This window comes from Fulmarus glacialis, unplaced genomic scaffold (assembly GCF_000690835.1).
Source record: "Fulmarus glacialis isolate BGI_N327 unplaced genomic scaffold, ASM69083v1 scaffold6270, whole genome shotgun sequence".
Classification (NCBI taxonomy): domain Eukaryota; kingdom Metazoa; phylum Chordata; class Aves; order Procellariiformes; family Procellariidae; genus Fulmarus; species Fulmarus glacialis.
Window position 1 is genome coordinate 8,746 of NW_009185712.1, and position 14,949 is coordinate 23,694.

The following is a 14,949-nucleotide window of genomic DNA, read 5'->3' on the forward strand; positions in this document are numbered from 1 at the left end:
GGACGGATAGAGCTCTCGCACATGGCAAGACTTCTGGAACGAAGTCAGTTTAGGCTTATCTGGTCATTAGCATAAGCACAATGGATTTTACTCCCTTCCGAGATCAGTGGCAATAGGACAGGGTTAACTGCCTCCCCCTGCCCCTTCAAATTCAGAGAAAGCTCCCCCAGAAGTGAGCAAACGCGGAATACAGTCAAATTGACAGGAAACCACATCCCATCATTTCCCCATCAAATAAACAAGCCTCCTCTTAGCACTACTGGGCTGTAACTCTTCAGCTTATGTACTGGCCAGCTCATTTATTCCAGCAGACTATTTCTCAGGAACCGCAAACAGACCCAGAGGTACCAGGGCAGACAGCTCGAAGAGCAAGGCAGCCATGCAAAAACAGTCACAAGCAGCGATCCAGCATGTATTTGGGAAGAATCAGACATTAGGAAAGGAGGTAGAGAATCCTGCCCCCGCTGCTGCATCCTGAAAGGAAAACTCAGAGGAGCTGCAGGCAAATCAAAAAGAGCAGCAGACGTGCAGGTCCCACATGTGCAGGTCCCTCATCAAGGTGCAAAATCCACATAGAAAATTAGCTCTAAACTACTACACAACTCCTAAAGAGTAGCTGCTGCTAACACTGCTGTCCGAAAAGGCCTTTGACACTTCCATCACCATTTTTCTTTGGAGCAAGTCAACCATTTATTTTGACCTTTTCAGATCATAACAAGATGTCTCCAGACAATGAGGCTACATGCCGTTTTGCAACAGACAGCTCTAATTAGAGAGTGACTTCTCAGATGTGAAATTCCCACAAGATTACAAGATTTGGTGTTGTTTTCTTCACATTAGGAGACTTTTCATCCAAGCTTAATTTTTCGTAAAGTTCTTTGTAAGAGCATTCTCTGTGCATCAATTACTATGATTCATGGGAAGGAGAAACGGGCATTTTCTAGGACCTCCTGATTAGAATCAAGCTGTTTTAAGACTGCTTTTGGATCCACAGCCGTGTATGCAAGCATCTGTTTTCAGACAATGTTCCTATACTAAAGTCAACAGAAGCATATGCAAAGGAAGATGAGTCAGCCCCGAGATGGAACCGAAGTCAAAGGGTAGCTTTAGTGAGTACTGAGGGATATTGCAATGAACATGAAATGAAATCATTTGCAGAACAGACCAGAGCTATAAAAGCGAAGTTTACAAGCTACTTGTGCTTGCCAGTTTTAGATGTCCAAACAACTTCCAAGCAGTAACAGGCCAAAGGAACTGAAACAAGACAACGTTCTTATTTGGTTAAATTTAAGGTCACCAAATGCAACTCATCTCTGCCCCGAAGTCCAGCCAAAGCTGTTAGATAACTAACTCAGTAGAACTGGAGGCACACACTTGTTACCAAGTGGAAAAGGCAAGAAAGCTGCTTTCAGAACCTCTGCCTGCCACTCCCAGACTGACAGGCCATCCTGCAAGTGCTCACTTCAAAGGGAACAGCACATACTGCTGAGCCTGGTTTCAAGAAGTGTCAGAGAAGAATAAGAGGATCCTCTGCAGTTTAGGACAACTCAAAAGCCAGCCTCTCCTCAATTCATTTAAGGTTCTGGTGAACAGCAGAAAAGGGAGCAGAGCCAGGGCCTCGGGCTTCTGAGAACGGTGGGTATTTAACAAATGGAAATTTTCATTTCTTACGTCAATAGGTAAGTGCTGGCTGTCAGAGTGGTTTAATATGATCAAGACTGCCATGGACACTATTTGGTGTGGCACACAGATATAGAAGTGTTCAGCATCTGCTGCAGAAATGCTGCATTTAACATGAAGATCAGATGTTTGGCTGAAGCAGCAGTGTGTCCCACAACATTAGGCACCTGAAGGCTGGACATGCCTGTAATCATCTCCCCTATGAACTACAATCTATCTTCAAGATTATGTTTCTTATACTCGGTAAGAGTTGTCCGTGATCTGAATAGTGTATTTTAAAGACCATCACGATCCATGGTGTTAGTTCTCCCATGCAGAACTACATAGTAAGAATGCTCTCTCTAGTAACATTAAATAACTGGAAATCCTCCAGACTCATGAGCTGCAAGTCAGACTATCTTGGAAAGGTAATTTCCCCTCATTTTCAGTAATGTTTTGCATTTGCCTCATACCATGATGATTTACCTGAGTGGTCTAGGATAAGCATCTCTCGGGATCATCTCTTCTCTGAAGCTCTCAACGCATATGAAAGTGCTGGTGGTGAAATCCCACTGCCAGCCCCTAGGATTCACGGGGGGTTGGGGCAGCAGGACATTTTCACCAGGATCCCTTGCTCCAGAAATCTCCTTTGGAAATACTGCGGGTCAAGGCCGAGGTGCTGTGGTAATGTTCATCAGCTCATAATTACTCAGGTGAAGGCATGAAGCCATTCGCGTCAGAACGACACTGGCCCTCAGCGGCACTCACCACGATACGACCTGGGGACAAATTCTAAATCCAACTAAAGTGATTCAGAGCTTCTGCAGAGCCACGAGAAACATGCACTGCAGAAGTGCTGCACTTGCACACAAGTCTGGGGCAATTTCACACGACCGACATACAGCTTAGCAAGTCTGTTCAAATAAAAAGTGGTTTTATACAACTGGAGGAAAGAAATTGTATACAACTTGGCAGCTGTTCCCAAGCATATTTCTAGCAGCCTGGCTATCAGGAATGCTGCAGAATGACAGGCATACAGCAGACATCCCCAAGCCACCTCATAAGCAGACATACTCACCAAGTGCTTTGCAGAGCTCTGGATGTTTGATCCCAATGGTTTTCAACCTCTGCAGCAGCTCTGCTGAGGTCATCTGCCGCACTAAGTACAGCCCCACGGAATAGCTCTAATGAGAGAAGGAAGGGAAAGAATGAGCAAGGCTGCTCCTTTGCACTCGTTCGTGTAGTCCTGCGCGATTTCCTTTGGCACGTACCTTCCCGTAATTCCCCCAGGTAACGGTGATGCGATTGGTCGCGGCAGACAAGTACATGAGATGGGTGAGGTTGATGGGACGACAGGGCCTTTTGGGTTCCACTCCGGGTTTGTTTGATGGATAGTAGCCCTAAGGCAGAATGATTAAATACATATATTTTTTTACTCAAGATGCTTCTATGTGGGTACATCCATTCATCAGCTTCACTAAATTCTACTCACCCACAGTTTTCAAGGAGGGGGATAGAAGGGAGCTGAACAGTCAGACCAAGCGCAAAGCAAAAAGGATTGAGTCTTTTTGCACGAACAGTTTATTAACAACATAGCTAATCCATTAGAAAATTAGCTTTAAACTAAGCAGTGCACTTTTATACTCTGGCTTCTTGTCTGCATTCATCAGGAAACCAATTTCCTTCTAAATTACACAAGTCCTTCCAAAGTTGCAATGTCACACCTCCTGGCTGAGCTGACTTACCGGCACTGAGCAGTAACTATGATTCACTTTCACTGCAATGTTCGGAGGGTACTGATCCTCCTGAGGAGAACTAGTGTCTGTGTAACAGATTCTGTAAAGAAATGACACGTCTCTCAATATTCCCATGCTGTTTGCATGTCCAAAGTGCTCTACACATCAACAGCTACCAGCAGCCAACCATCACCACACCAACCCTTGCTCCCTCATCTGGCCAAAGCAAAGCCAATTCTACTCGGCTCTCCCACATTGGACGCAGGCTTGATACCTGGGCAGCAAAATCTGACATACTGCAGCACTAACTCAAGCAGTACATGTAGGAAGAGGTTAGAAAGTACAGTTTAAGATGCTTGCGTCAGGCACGTGAACAAACAATTTACTGTAAGTTATCTACAAAAACCACATTGAAAGTTAATATCTTTTGGTAGTGCATTCCCTCCTCCCCTGTTCTGCACCTGATGTTAAATCAACCCCATGCTCAAACATACCTTAGCACAACCTGAACCGATTTCACACCGGGTTGCAACTCCCTAGTAAATTAAAGAACAAACAGAAACTTCAGGTTAATTATGTAAAAAAACAAACAAAAAAGCCACACAAAAAAACCCCCAAAACAACCAAAATCAGCTGTCACTTTTGCCAGACTCAAGAGTTTTAGTTCTTATTTTTTTATAGACCTTTAAAGAATTACTTTACAAAATTTTATTTAAATTGTACAATTCCCTCTGCAAATGTCAGTGGTTCTGTAATTATTTTTTTTTCCTAATGTACTATCCCACAGCCTTTCTCTGGGTTTTCAAAACTGTAAGGGTGTTGGGTGAAAGATATCAATTTGCCTGGCATCCTTTGGCTGATTTGTAAGCATTTACAAAAACTACGTTTTAAGGTCAGGTCTACCTGACAGTGTTCTTTGAAGACTCCCTTTGTTCAATTATTCAGCTAAAGCTGTTCATGCAAACCAAGGAACCAAGTATTACGGCACCAGCCGAACAACTGTTAATATTGCTAACTTCAGTCGTGCTATTCACTACAGGATTTCAACTGGTATCATGAAAGCAACATATCCCAGAACAAGGGTATTTTATTAGGAGTCTTTATACACAGGTGTAAAACTCTTAATTTCTCCACAGGATGCGAGGCATTAGATAAAATCCCAAAATTAGTCTTGATTTGCCTCTGAAAGTGTTTCACATTCCAATTCAGTGTTTAGTATAAATGTTTTGATTCTGGGGGTGGAAGGGATGGAACCTCAGTTCAGCTGACAGACAGGAGCTGATGCGGCAGTTTTAGACCTGGGGGAAACACATCTGGTACCACCCACAAGCAGTGGAAGAAGATGGACCTGCGCTGAGTGATCATTCTAGACAAGAAAAGACTCTCACTGAAACCCCTGCTATGAAATATTTAAGTTGTGTTACTGAAGTGAAAGTTCTCTCACAAATCTGAATACATGGAAAAAAGAACGTTAAGAATCAGCTACAACACGTGTAGTCTTTTATCACCCTTAAAGACTTCTGTGGTATATCATTTCCTTTCTGTTAAGTCTTCAAACGGCTTCCCCTGCACTGCTTCTGTTGACCTACTGGGATCACAACAGTAATCAAGCACTGGATATTCAAGAAACGTCATCTTTCTCCGACTCTATGACAACAGTATGATTTTACCATAAAGAGAAATATTTAAAGGCTTTACGCTTAGTTTTGGAGGACCTGTTCTGCATCATTGTCCTTTCACAGCAGCAAGGATCAAGGGAGCAGGTCAGCAGAAAAGGAAGTCTTCCTGCCTGCCCTGACATCTCTGATGCGTTCCATTGTTTGAATCAAAAGTTGCATCATGACAGAGGTCAGGGTAAATCCTAATCGGTGCAAGATGTTTTCTTAGGCAGTTACTATAGTATCCTTTACAACAAGGAAGCTTTCTTTCAGATGCAAACAGCGTAACATGTATAGCTTTTGAACTTTTGATGCAAAGAAAAATCTGCAAATATTCACAACACAAGCTCAACAGAGAATTTAGGTCATCAACAATTTCATATCACTTTTCCTGCCCAAAGGTACTATTCAAAAGCAAGATTAGAGGAGCAGAAGTGAAACTTAGAGACTTAGATGGGTAAAACTGTACCTCCCACCTCCCCCAAAGCTATCTGCTTTACATGAGAAGTAGCCTCTCTGCTCATGACCTCAAACAAACTGTGTTTCCTTGCAGAAAACAAAAGCTTCCACAGAGAGGGAACACAGAGGAATTACACAGCTACATCTTCTTGAACTGTTAATACCCAATGAGAAGTACCTGGAATTTCTGATCAACTCCACTTGTCTTGGTGTTAATGCAAAAATGCACGGACTTTCCTGAAGCTTCTCGTTATTCTGTGGAACTGAAGAGGAAAAAAGACTGTACATCAAACTGATAATATCTAGCTCTTCTTACGTTGCTAAGCACAAGGTGATTTTTTATGTTCTGAGCTATGTTTATTTCTAAGTCTTGTTTTCTCCCATACAGCTGCACAAGAACTCCAATCATCATGCATTTTGGTAAATCTACCGTTGATTACAGCTTTGCTCATTCATTACTTGCCTGTTTTGCTAATTAGCACACTATTAGTACACAGTGGATTTGGACCTGCTTTTTCCTTTTTTATTTTTCCTCCCCTCAAATAATCAATGAGCCAACAATCACGCGTGCATATAAGAAGAAACCATAAGTGGTGTCACAGTGTGGAGACTAGAACTCAAAGAAGCCTAAGAAGAGAGCTATGCATGACATGAAAGCATGAAACCACCAGACTGATCAGACTGGTTCTGGAAGAGAAAGGAAACAACAACGAGATCAGCTTAGATAATAAAAAAGCATCATAAAAAACAGTTGTAAGAGACAAAACATGACTTACAAACACATGACCTTGAGGGTGCATTTATAGGTACGGTGTTACAGCACTCCACTTTCAGAAACACTTAACTGAGAACTCAGCATTAATTGGTCTTTTATCCATTCACAGTTTTAAGACCAAATGCATTTAACATGGTTAAAATGAAGCTTGAGATGTGGAAAACTTATGTTACGACTTCCGCTTACTACCTTTTATTAAATTCAAACACGCTAAATTTTATTATCAGTACACATTTCCAACAGAAGTCAAGGCCCTGAACTGGTGAAAGTCAGAGAATAAAAACAAAGAACAGGAAGTGATAAAACATCTTTTATTTTTTCTTTTTAGCAAGAATTGAATTTTTTTCTTTGCATCACTTCAATTGCTAGCTTATTCAAAGCCAGAATTTGAGAAGTAGAAAAGTGTGCTTTACTGTCTGTGAACAAGATGAGATGAAGGAAGGATAAAGCCTCAGCAGCTCTAAGATCTTGGAAGACATGGTGACAATCTGACTCACTGACTACAGATACTTCCCTTTGGTAATTCAGCTTTAAAAATGCAAAAAGGGCTTTCAGAAATAATAATAAAAAAATTTAAGATATCTTTATGGACTTTCAATTTAATTCCGTTTTCCATCCAAATGTCTCTTGACCAAAACAACCATCGAGAAGTAAAGCATTTCATAAGGACTGTTATTTTTAGAAAGTGATGAATGGTAAGAACAACAACAACAACAAATCATTTTAATATTATTGCTTGAATAACTGTCTATAGACACACTGTCCTCCTAATTGTTGACCGACACGAACACAAAGCAAAGCTGATTAGGAAAACTGAGAAGTTGTTCTTGTTTTATTTTGCATTTATATCAGCTCACCCTTCTTTTACAAAAAGAAGCGCCGGGCTGCTGAGAGCCGGCTGCCTGCAGCACTGACCGGCACCCTTAGAGGATGCCATCAGCGATGGAAGCCAAACCCTTTGAAGTATCCAACAGATTTACTATCACCTCTCCAGCAAAATATTCTATAGCATTAAAACCAGCACACTATCGAATTTCAAAACAGGCAATTTGCTCATTTCTGCGACACACCAAATAGTTGCTGACAACACCAGAAGCGAGTACCGCTCTGGGGCTTAGGTGAAAGACCACCGCCACCATGTAGGGGATACGATGGTGAGTTTGCACAGCAGTCCTGGCTGCAAAGCACCAGCTATCCATGGGCTACACAGTTCGACTGTGCAACCACCGTTACAGGAAAACAAAAAATAGTCAGGTGCCCACGTTTCTCTACAGCTACTTAGTTAACAACTCTCCTCTTTGTGCATGAAGTAAGAGAAATGAGCAGCAGCAGCACGTGCTCCCCATTTTCTTTATTTCTCACTGTGAAAGACCCTTCTCCAGGCAAGAATTGAGGGGTACTTCTCAACTGCGCTCACAGGAAGCTGCTGGAGAGTCACACAAAGCATTCCAATGTTACCTGAACAAAAAAGAGCTGAAGGGAAAACAAAAAATCAAGAAGATAGTAGACTGCTGAACAGACTCAGGATGTGTCCATGCATACCTTGTTGCCAACAGCAATCAGAACTGGGTGCTTTGGAGAAAAGTGCAAGAGAACTTTCCCCAAAAGACTAGAAGAAAAAACACTCTGAGACAAAATCTTATGCTGGAAAATAAGCTCAAACTCCAGGAGGTACACTTTTAGGGTACCTCATCAGTTATTCATTTCTTTGCTGAGCAGCCAGGAAAAAAAAAATCCAGTTTTTTAAAGCTAAATATTTTAAGATAACTGAGTTTGATCCTTTCTCCAGGACAGATACCTCAGCCCACAATTCAGCTCCTTGACTCGTAAAATGGCTGCTGTTTATTTTAACAGTTGGCAATAGCAGGAAATCAATTTTTAAGACTGAGCTCGATCAGCAATCCTCAGAATGAGTCAAGACATAAAACTTCTAAAACCCAAAAGGACTTGGCAAATCATATTCAAGACTTTAGCCCAACGTAATTGCAATGAATTCCCATTCTGAGAAGCCAACCTCATCTGCAGCTCTCGATCTGGCAGGCTAGACCGTGCCATGCAAAATAAGGACTATAGTGATTTCAGGGTTTTAGGGTTTCCCTGCAGTAAGGGGATTTTTGTTCTGGTTTTGTTTTTTTTTTTTTTTTTTTTTTTTTTTAAAGGTAACATTCCTCACTATTATACTTATTGGTCAAACTCGCTAAGGCATTATATACCCCCAGGAAAGAGAGATTATACCGACATCACTGTGGCTGGAGATCCCAAAGGTAGATCAGTCAGAGATGAGCTGCTGGCAGGAGGCTTCTGCAGGGCTGAGGAGCTTGTTGCGAGTCCTCATTCACATCCCTACACCTCCAAAACAGCCCACCTCAGGGCACAATACAATATATAGGTAATTTTTTTGTTTCCTTCTTGGCTGTTGGAACTACTCTGAGTAGACCGAAGGTCATTTGTGCTCACACGGGGGCCTGGGGAGACAGGGCAAGTTAACTGTATGACATCTTTTATTTTCGTAAGAGGCAGAGCACTCATTTTAATGCATACCACAGTTTGTTTAGGTGGATATAGCAACAGTTTGAGCACGTGCTTTTGCCGGGATTCCTTGGCGATAGCCCAACACAGCGGCGTTTGCTCTGCAGTCAGTGGAAGGCAGTTGCCTTTGCCACAAAATCAGTGGCCCCATTCACAGTGACTGAAGTTCGGCTTCAGAGGAGGGGGCTGGAGCAGTTTTATTACTTACACATGAGAGAACAGCAACGGCACTGCTGCAAGGCAGGTATTATCAAAAGGGCAAAACCAAACAAATCCTGTTTACGTTGACAGTGGCAGGACCTCCCAGCCTACATGGCCTTCTGCTCCCACAGCTGCACCGCAAGCTCTCCCTTGGCATGTCTCCAGGAGAAGACCAGAAGCCTCTGCAGCGAGTAGAGGCTGTCACAGCTAACATTCAGAACAAAAAAAATCATTCAGAATTCCTTACAGCACACTATTACTGTCAAAAACTACATTCACACTGCTTTACCCAAAAAGGTGCCAGAGGATAAGTACACTTATCAGTGAGGAGCTCAGATACCACAGAGCTCATAAATACTCCGCTTGTTAGCTACTTAAAATACAATGCAGGAAAGATATTAGTATTCATTCCCTCTAAAAAGGGTATCTGATCAATCTTAATTTTAAGCCTTATCCACCCAAGAGAATTGCAGCGATTTCAGTAAATTAGAAGAATTCTTCCATGTTGACATCCTTAGACCAAACCAGAAAACTGCGGCAGAAGCTGTTTTCATGTAGATAACTCAGATGCTAAACGTAATACTTAAATTGACTGAAACTGTGTGTGTAGTTATCAAATATGAGATATTAACTGGTTCGCAATGGACCTAATCTATCTGCTTGTAGCTGAAGCCACCTTTGTCTACGAGCCTAATAGTAATTTGATAGTCCTTCAGGGAATCTGCTTGCCTACAGACCAAATTAGGCATCGCCCACCTCACCTTTGATCTCAAGGCAATCATCTCAAAGAGGCAAGAGAGCCTTTTCATTAAGAAAAATGCTTCCAAGTCTGGAACTTATAAATTAAGCTTCCCCTACTCCCACCACAGCTCTATGCTTAAAATACCTCTTTTGTAGCCTTGGGAAAAGGGGAGCTACAACAGCAGCTAGGTGTTTCTAAATGGATCCGAGATCTTAAATCTCTTTCAGGTATGTCCACGTTATGAGTTTCTGAGGTTGACAAGGAGCTTACGCTTGGTCCAAACACAAAACGTGAAATCTGGGCAACAAAGCATGAACTGGTGCAGCTTTCATATGGAAAAACACTCCATTTTTCTCAGAGTGCTTTGTTTTATCATCCTTCCACACTAAGCAGGGCCCCATACAAGCATAACTTCTGATGTCAAAGTTATTCCAGCACTCCGCTGTTCCAGGTAGCAATGGGGAGCAGCCGATATCCATGCAGTGTTGAAATAACCCCAGTTTTACAGAGAAACAAATGCTTCTTAATTCACATCGGCGTAGGCAGAAAGAATTATAGTTGCAGGTCACCAGGTTGGGAAAATTAAACAAGTGTCTAGAAGATGTCGTTAGGTTCTGAGCAGCTGACTGGGACAACGAAGACTGAACATCTGTTCATACCCAGTCACTCACCACCAATCCCCCACCGTTATGCAGCAAACACTCTCATCAAAAGGGAAAATTAGTCAAATATGCTTTAGGGAACAGGCTGACCCCAGGGAGGTGTCAGCTAACAGAGCGAGATACTAAATTTAATGAGGCCTCGGTTCTGATCTGATGTAGAAGATTTAATGTCAACTTTTAACAAAATCTGTTAATCACAGTAAGTATATCCAGGCTCTTCTCCTCTCTCTGCACGTTTCCACCTCTTGAAAATTTGTTTTCCTTCAAAAGACTACATTTGCGTTCCTGACTAACAACTAACAAATGCTACCCCACATTTAAGACTGAACTAATCCATTCCCCAAACAGCATTTAAAATATTTTAGCTTTACACTGGCAGTCACCCCCCAGCTGTTTAAATGGTCACAGCATTAATATATTTAATGCCTCCAAATGAAGATGAAAACTACATAAATCTGATGAATTAGTCCTTTTTTTTTTTGTACCTGCACAATCATATCTTCATCTATCTTTTTTTTTCCCTCCAATCCACATGCACATCAAACATTTTTTTAAGCAAAGAAAGACCAGCTTCCCAAGCTCTAAGTTCATTTAGTAGCAAAGCCTGGTATTACCTGATATTGACTTTGAGACACTGAGGCTCAGCAGATTACAATGATACTTCTCCTCTGTAAACACTGTCTTCGCTACAAGAACATTATATTTAACATCAATGACAATACTATCTGTTTCTCAGAATTAAAATAATGAAAAATCAGTCTCCCAGCTCCAGGGAGGGAAAAAGCACTTCTTCCAGTTTTCCTAGTTGCCCCTCAAAATACACAGCATCACGTGCAAATAACTATGATAAGCACAAAAAAAAAAAAAGAGTCAGAAATGCAGTTTGATGTGTGTACCACCCTCCTTCACCCATAGGAGGCTTTAGGTCAAGTATTATAAGCACTGAAAAATAGCATTAGTGTAGAATATGCCAGCATACTTGCTTAGCACAGGTGCAACACCAACACAGAAAGATTTTCATCAATACACTGCCAAATTATGGAGATGGAAGACAGAGCATGATTCACAGCAAAAGACTGCAACGTGCAACAATGCAGCATATCCAACGAAAGATATGAAAGCTGCAGCCAAACAAGACGGGCTTTCAAATTACATCTCAGAGTGATCACATTCCTGTTCTAAGGCAAGGGGAAAAAAACAGATATAAATATCCTTCTCTAAACTCTAAGTATGAGGGGAGAGAGGAGGGAAAGGAGGGCATCCACCACCACATTAATCAGCCTCTCCTCTGTCACATGACTTTACAGATCTTTGAAATCAGTTATCTTTTTGACACTTAACCATGTTTCACTTTTCTCTCCCAGACCGAGTCCATCATGAAAGCACCAGCATATTGAAAACTCACCTAATTCTGTCGGCTTCAACAGTTCATCCAGGGTCGTATAGAAGGGAAGTTTCACCAGCCGAACTTCAGGCTTCGCAACTTTGGGTGGCAACCTTCCCAGTCCGTTAAGGTATTTCCCATAGAGCGCAGGATAGTCAATATTAGTAGTGGAGATAGAAGTCCGAGCAACGGTGCTCCCGCGGTCGTACGATGAATGTATGGAGAGTGCCTCGGGAGACCGGTGCTGCTGCGGCTGAGGCTGCGCGACTTCAGAGCTCTTCTTGGCGTAGCGAGTCTCATAGAGCTCCTTAATTTTCTTGAAAACTTCAGGGCTGCAGTCAAATTGGACCAATTGCAATGCTCTGGTGACTAGTTCATGTTTAAGTCCGCTTTTACTCCTGCCAACAAAACCCAGCAACATCTGAAGATCTGAGACTCGGAAACTCATCACCATGTTCTAGGGGATAAAAAATTAAAAATGTTCTTACAGTTATAAAAATGCAAAGTGTCAGTTCTCTCTATACTCTATAACTGGAATTCAAAATACTAAAAAATCCCTTATAAGACAGACACCAAACCTCCTGTTCAAATCAGCTGTTATTCACCTGATTAGCATCCTGTTTCTTAGGTACTTGTTTGAGCAAAGCAAATACAGAGGAGATCATCAATTGAAATATCACCAAAATCAGAGAAACACCACAATAGTCATCAAATCACTCAAAAAACATTTGTGATAAATGCTAAGCATCCTCAAGACAGTTCAGCTAGAAGCAAGAGTGACCACAAAGGAAAACATCCCAAACAGCAGGCCCTGCACATGAAAGAGCACATTAACTCCTTTACCACAGAGACTCAAAGCATCCAAACTTCCCAGGCACCTTTGGGTAAGAGAGCTACATTAAAAACTTAATCTAAAATGGTATTAGCGTAAGGCAAAGGAAGAAAATGAATGCGAACTGGAAGGCAGATGACATTTAAGTGAACTGGGGCCGCCAACCCTTTTGTACTGTATTTCAGTGCACTTGTATATTATCTGAATGGGAAAAAAACCCTTCAGAATCCTTCTGACATTTACAGGATCTTTTAAAAAAAAACATGTGTTTTAGACTATGAAATATATTAAAAGACTATTAAAGAGAGCAATATGTTCCCATGAGAACAATGCCTCCAAACTCTATTTGGGTGCTGTCCCAAGCACTCCCCCATGATCACAGCCAGTAGCTGCCTTTGCTGTTGCACTGGTGTTATCGATTTCAGTGCTTTGATAAGCAGTAAAAAACTATCTCCATCTTCAAAAATTTACTCTCTTGCTGCTCTGGGAACTCAGAAGGCCTGTAACTGTCAGCAGATTCAAGGACCATACTGTACTATACGGCAACTTTCCATCAGACTAAGAACTAGAAATTATTTCTGTTAAAACTACTGCTACAGCCTGGTGAGATTGATGTTTCAGTTCTCTCTTATAACAAAGCAGCATTACAAGTGCGCAGAACAAGCTTATCAAGTATATGTTTTCGAAAATTCAGGCTGCCCTGAAAATATACTTGATAGGTACCCACACGTATTCATTCAGTTATCCTTCCTGGTTTGTGGAAAACACAGGAATTCAAGAAGAAACCCTAGCTGTCCCACAGTTAAAAAACCAGAAGCAGAGACCCAGCAGGTCTCTTTTCCCCAACCTATACTCCACTCTTGTTTGTGGATTAAAAAATAATAATAATAAGAGGCATAAAAATCAGATTTCTATGGAAGTTAATAGTAGTCTTGTAATTTCCTGGAATAAAACAGCTATGGATTTATTTATTTATTTTAAATTAAGAAAGCTACTACTAACTCCAGAAACATTTAACAGCTGCTTTTGCCTGTGTGGGAATTAGACTATAGAGAAAATGTCATTTTATTTTCTCCTTTTTTTCATGAAATCTGTCACTTAATCTGGAAGCCCAAAAGATGTTACACAACGTCACTGTTGTAGTTAAAATTTTTGGCAGTCGTGACGTGTCCCAAAATACCTTTGATGAGAGGAAAAAAAGGCAGATAACTTTAAAGAGGAGAGAAAGGATGTTTAATTGCCAGAAAGTCAGGATTCAAGAGATCTGGAATCATGTCACTGCTTCGCTGGATACCACTTGTGCGACCTTGGAGAAATCTAGTTTCTGTGTCTCAGTTTTCTCCAAAATGGAGAGTATATTGTCCTCACTGAGGCACTTGTAGGATAAATAGCATATTTGCAAAGATAAATACATCAAGGCAGTATAAATACTTCAACAGCACAGTCCCAGGGAAGCCACAGGAGCACAGCAGAAGGTATTCCTGCCCACACTGCTCCTACACCACTGGTCACTTGGGACTGTTGGTGCGTAAAGCGGAGTTTGAACTGACAGTCTTCCGCAGTTTACATTTAGAAGGATTTAAGATCCAGAAGAATGACCAGATTTGAGCAGTAACAGAAGAACAAGCTTCAGACAAAGAAAACCTGTCACTGAGGCTTGGACCTGCACGATAGTATGAGCAGTAGAGAGATCATATTAACTGCTGAGATCATTAACTCTGAAGTCTATTCCTCTCCCCGATGAAGCCTTGCATGTGAGTGGCACATCAAAATCCCACTATGGGGGCAACCACAACGCCTTGGAAGCACATCTCCTCCTCCGGAGTCCTGGGCTCAGCTCACAACACTGAGAGGGGCCCAACAGCAGGGAGAGGGCAGTGCCTCCTAAAACAAGACTCTTCCATATCTTATTTTTGCAACCGTCTAGCCACATTCTCACTGATGAGCTGATCCTGCAGGCGCTAAACACTTTCCATCCGTTGGCGTTGCTCAGTAAGTGCCCTCAGCACCAGCTTCCCCATGACGCTGTTGGGTAAAACCTGCTCAAGCGCTGCCGGCCGGTCCCCTGCGCCACCCCGCACCAACAGCGGGACGCGGAGAAGTCCTGGCTCCCAGAGAGGGGCCAGTGAAGGAGGACCCATCGGGAAAAGGAGAAACCCGCAGCAGAGCAGGGGCCCTTTCCCCCAGAAGGCCCGACGGGGTGCACAAGACACCTTGGAAGCACAACACAACTTCAGGCACATTTATCGGGAAAACGCTTCCCCCCACCCGGCCGCGGAGGAGCCTCGGAGCCTGCCCCAAGCTCCCCACCA

General features: G+C 42.2%; 1 protein-coding gene across 1 annotated transcript in view; it reads right to left on the reverse strand.

The window, feature by feature from the left end:
• The window catches only part of PIAS4 (protein inhibitor of activated STAT, 4), an 18,281-nt gene extending 6,022 nt beyond the window's left edge, over positions 1-12,259 (reverse strand). Inside the window, exons 1-6 of the mRNA XM_009575574.1 lie at positions 11,827-12,259; positions 5,691-5,775; positions 3,890-3,931; positions 3,405-3,495; positions 2,931-3,059; positions 2,738-2,843 (exon numbers count right to left, since the gene is read on the reverse strand). Coding sequence (XP_009573869.1) covers positions 2,738-2,843; positions 2,931-3,059; positions 3,405-3,495; positions 3,890-3,931; positions 5,691-5,775; positions 11,827-12,259 — 886 coding nt within the window. The remainder of the gene's footprint in view (positions 1-2,737; positions 2,844-2,930; positions 3,060-3,404; positions 3,496-3,889; positions 3,932-5,690; positions 5,776-11,826) is intronic.
• Between the last annotated feature and the right edge of the window lie 2,690 nt (positions 12,260-14,949).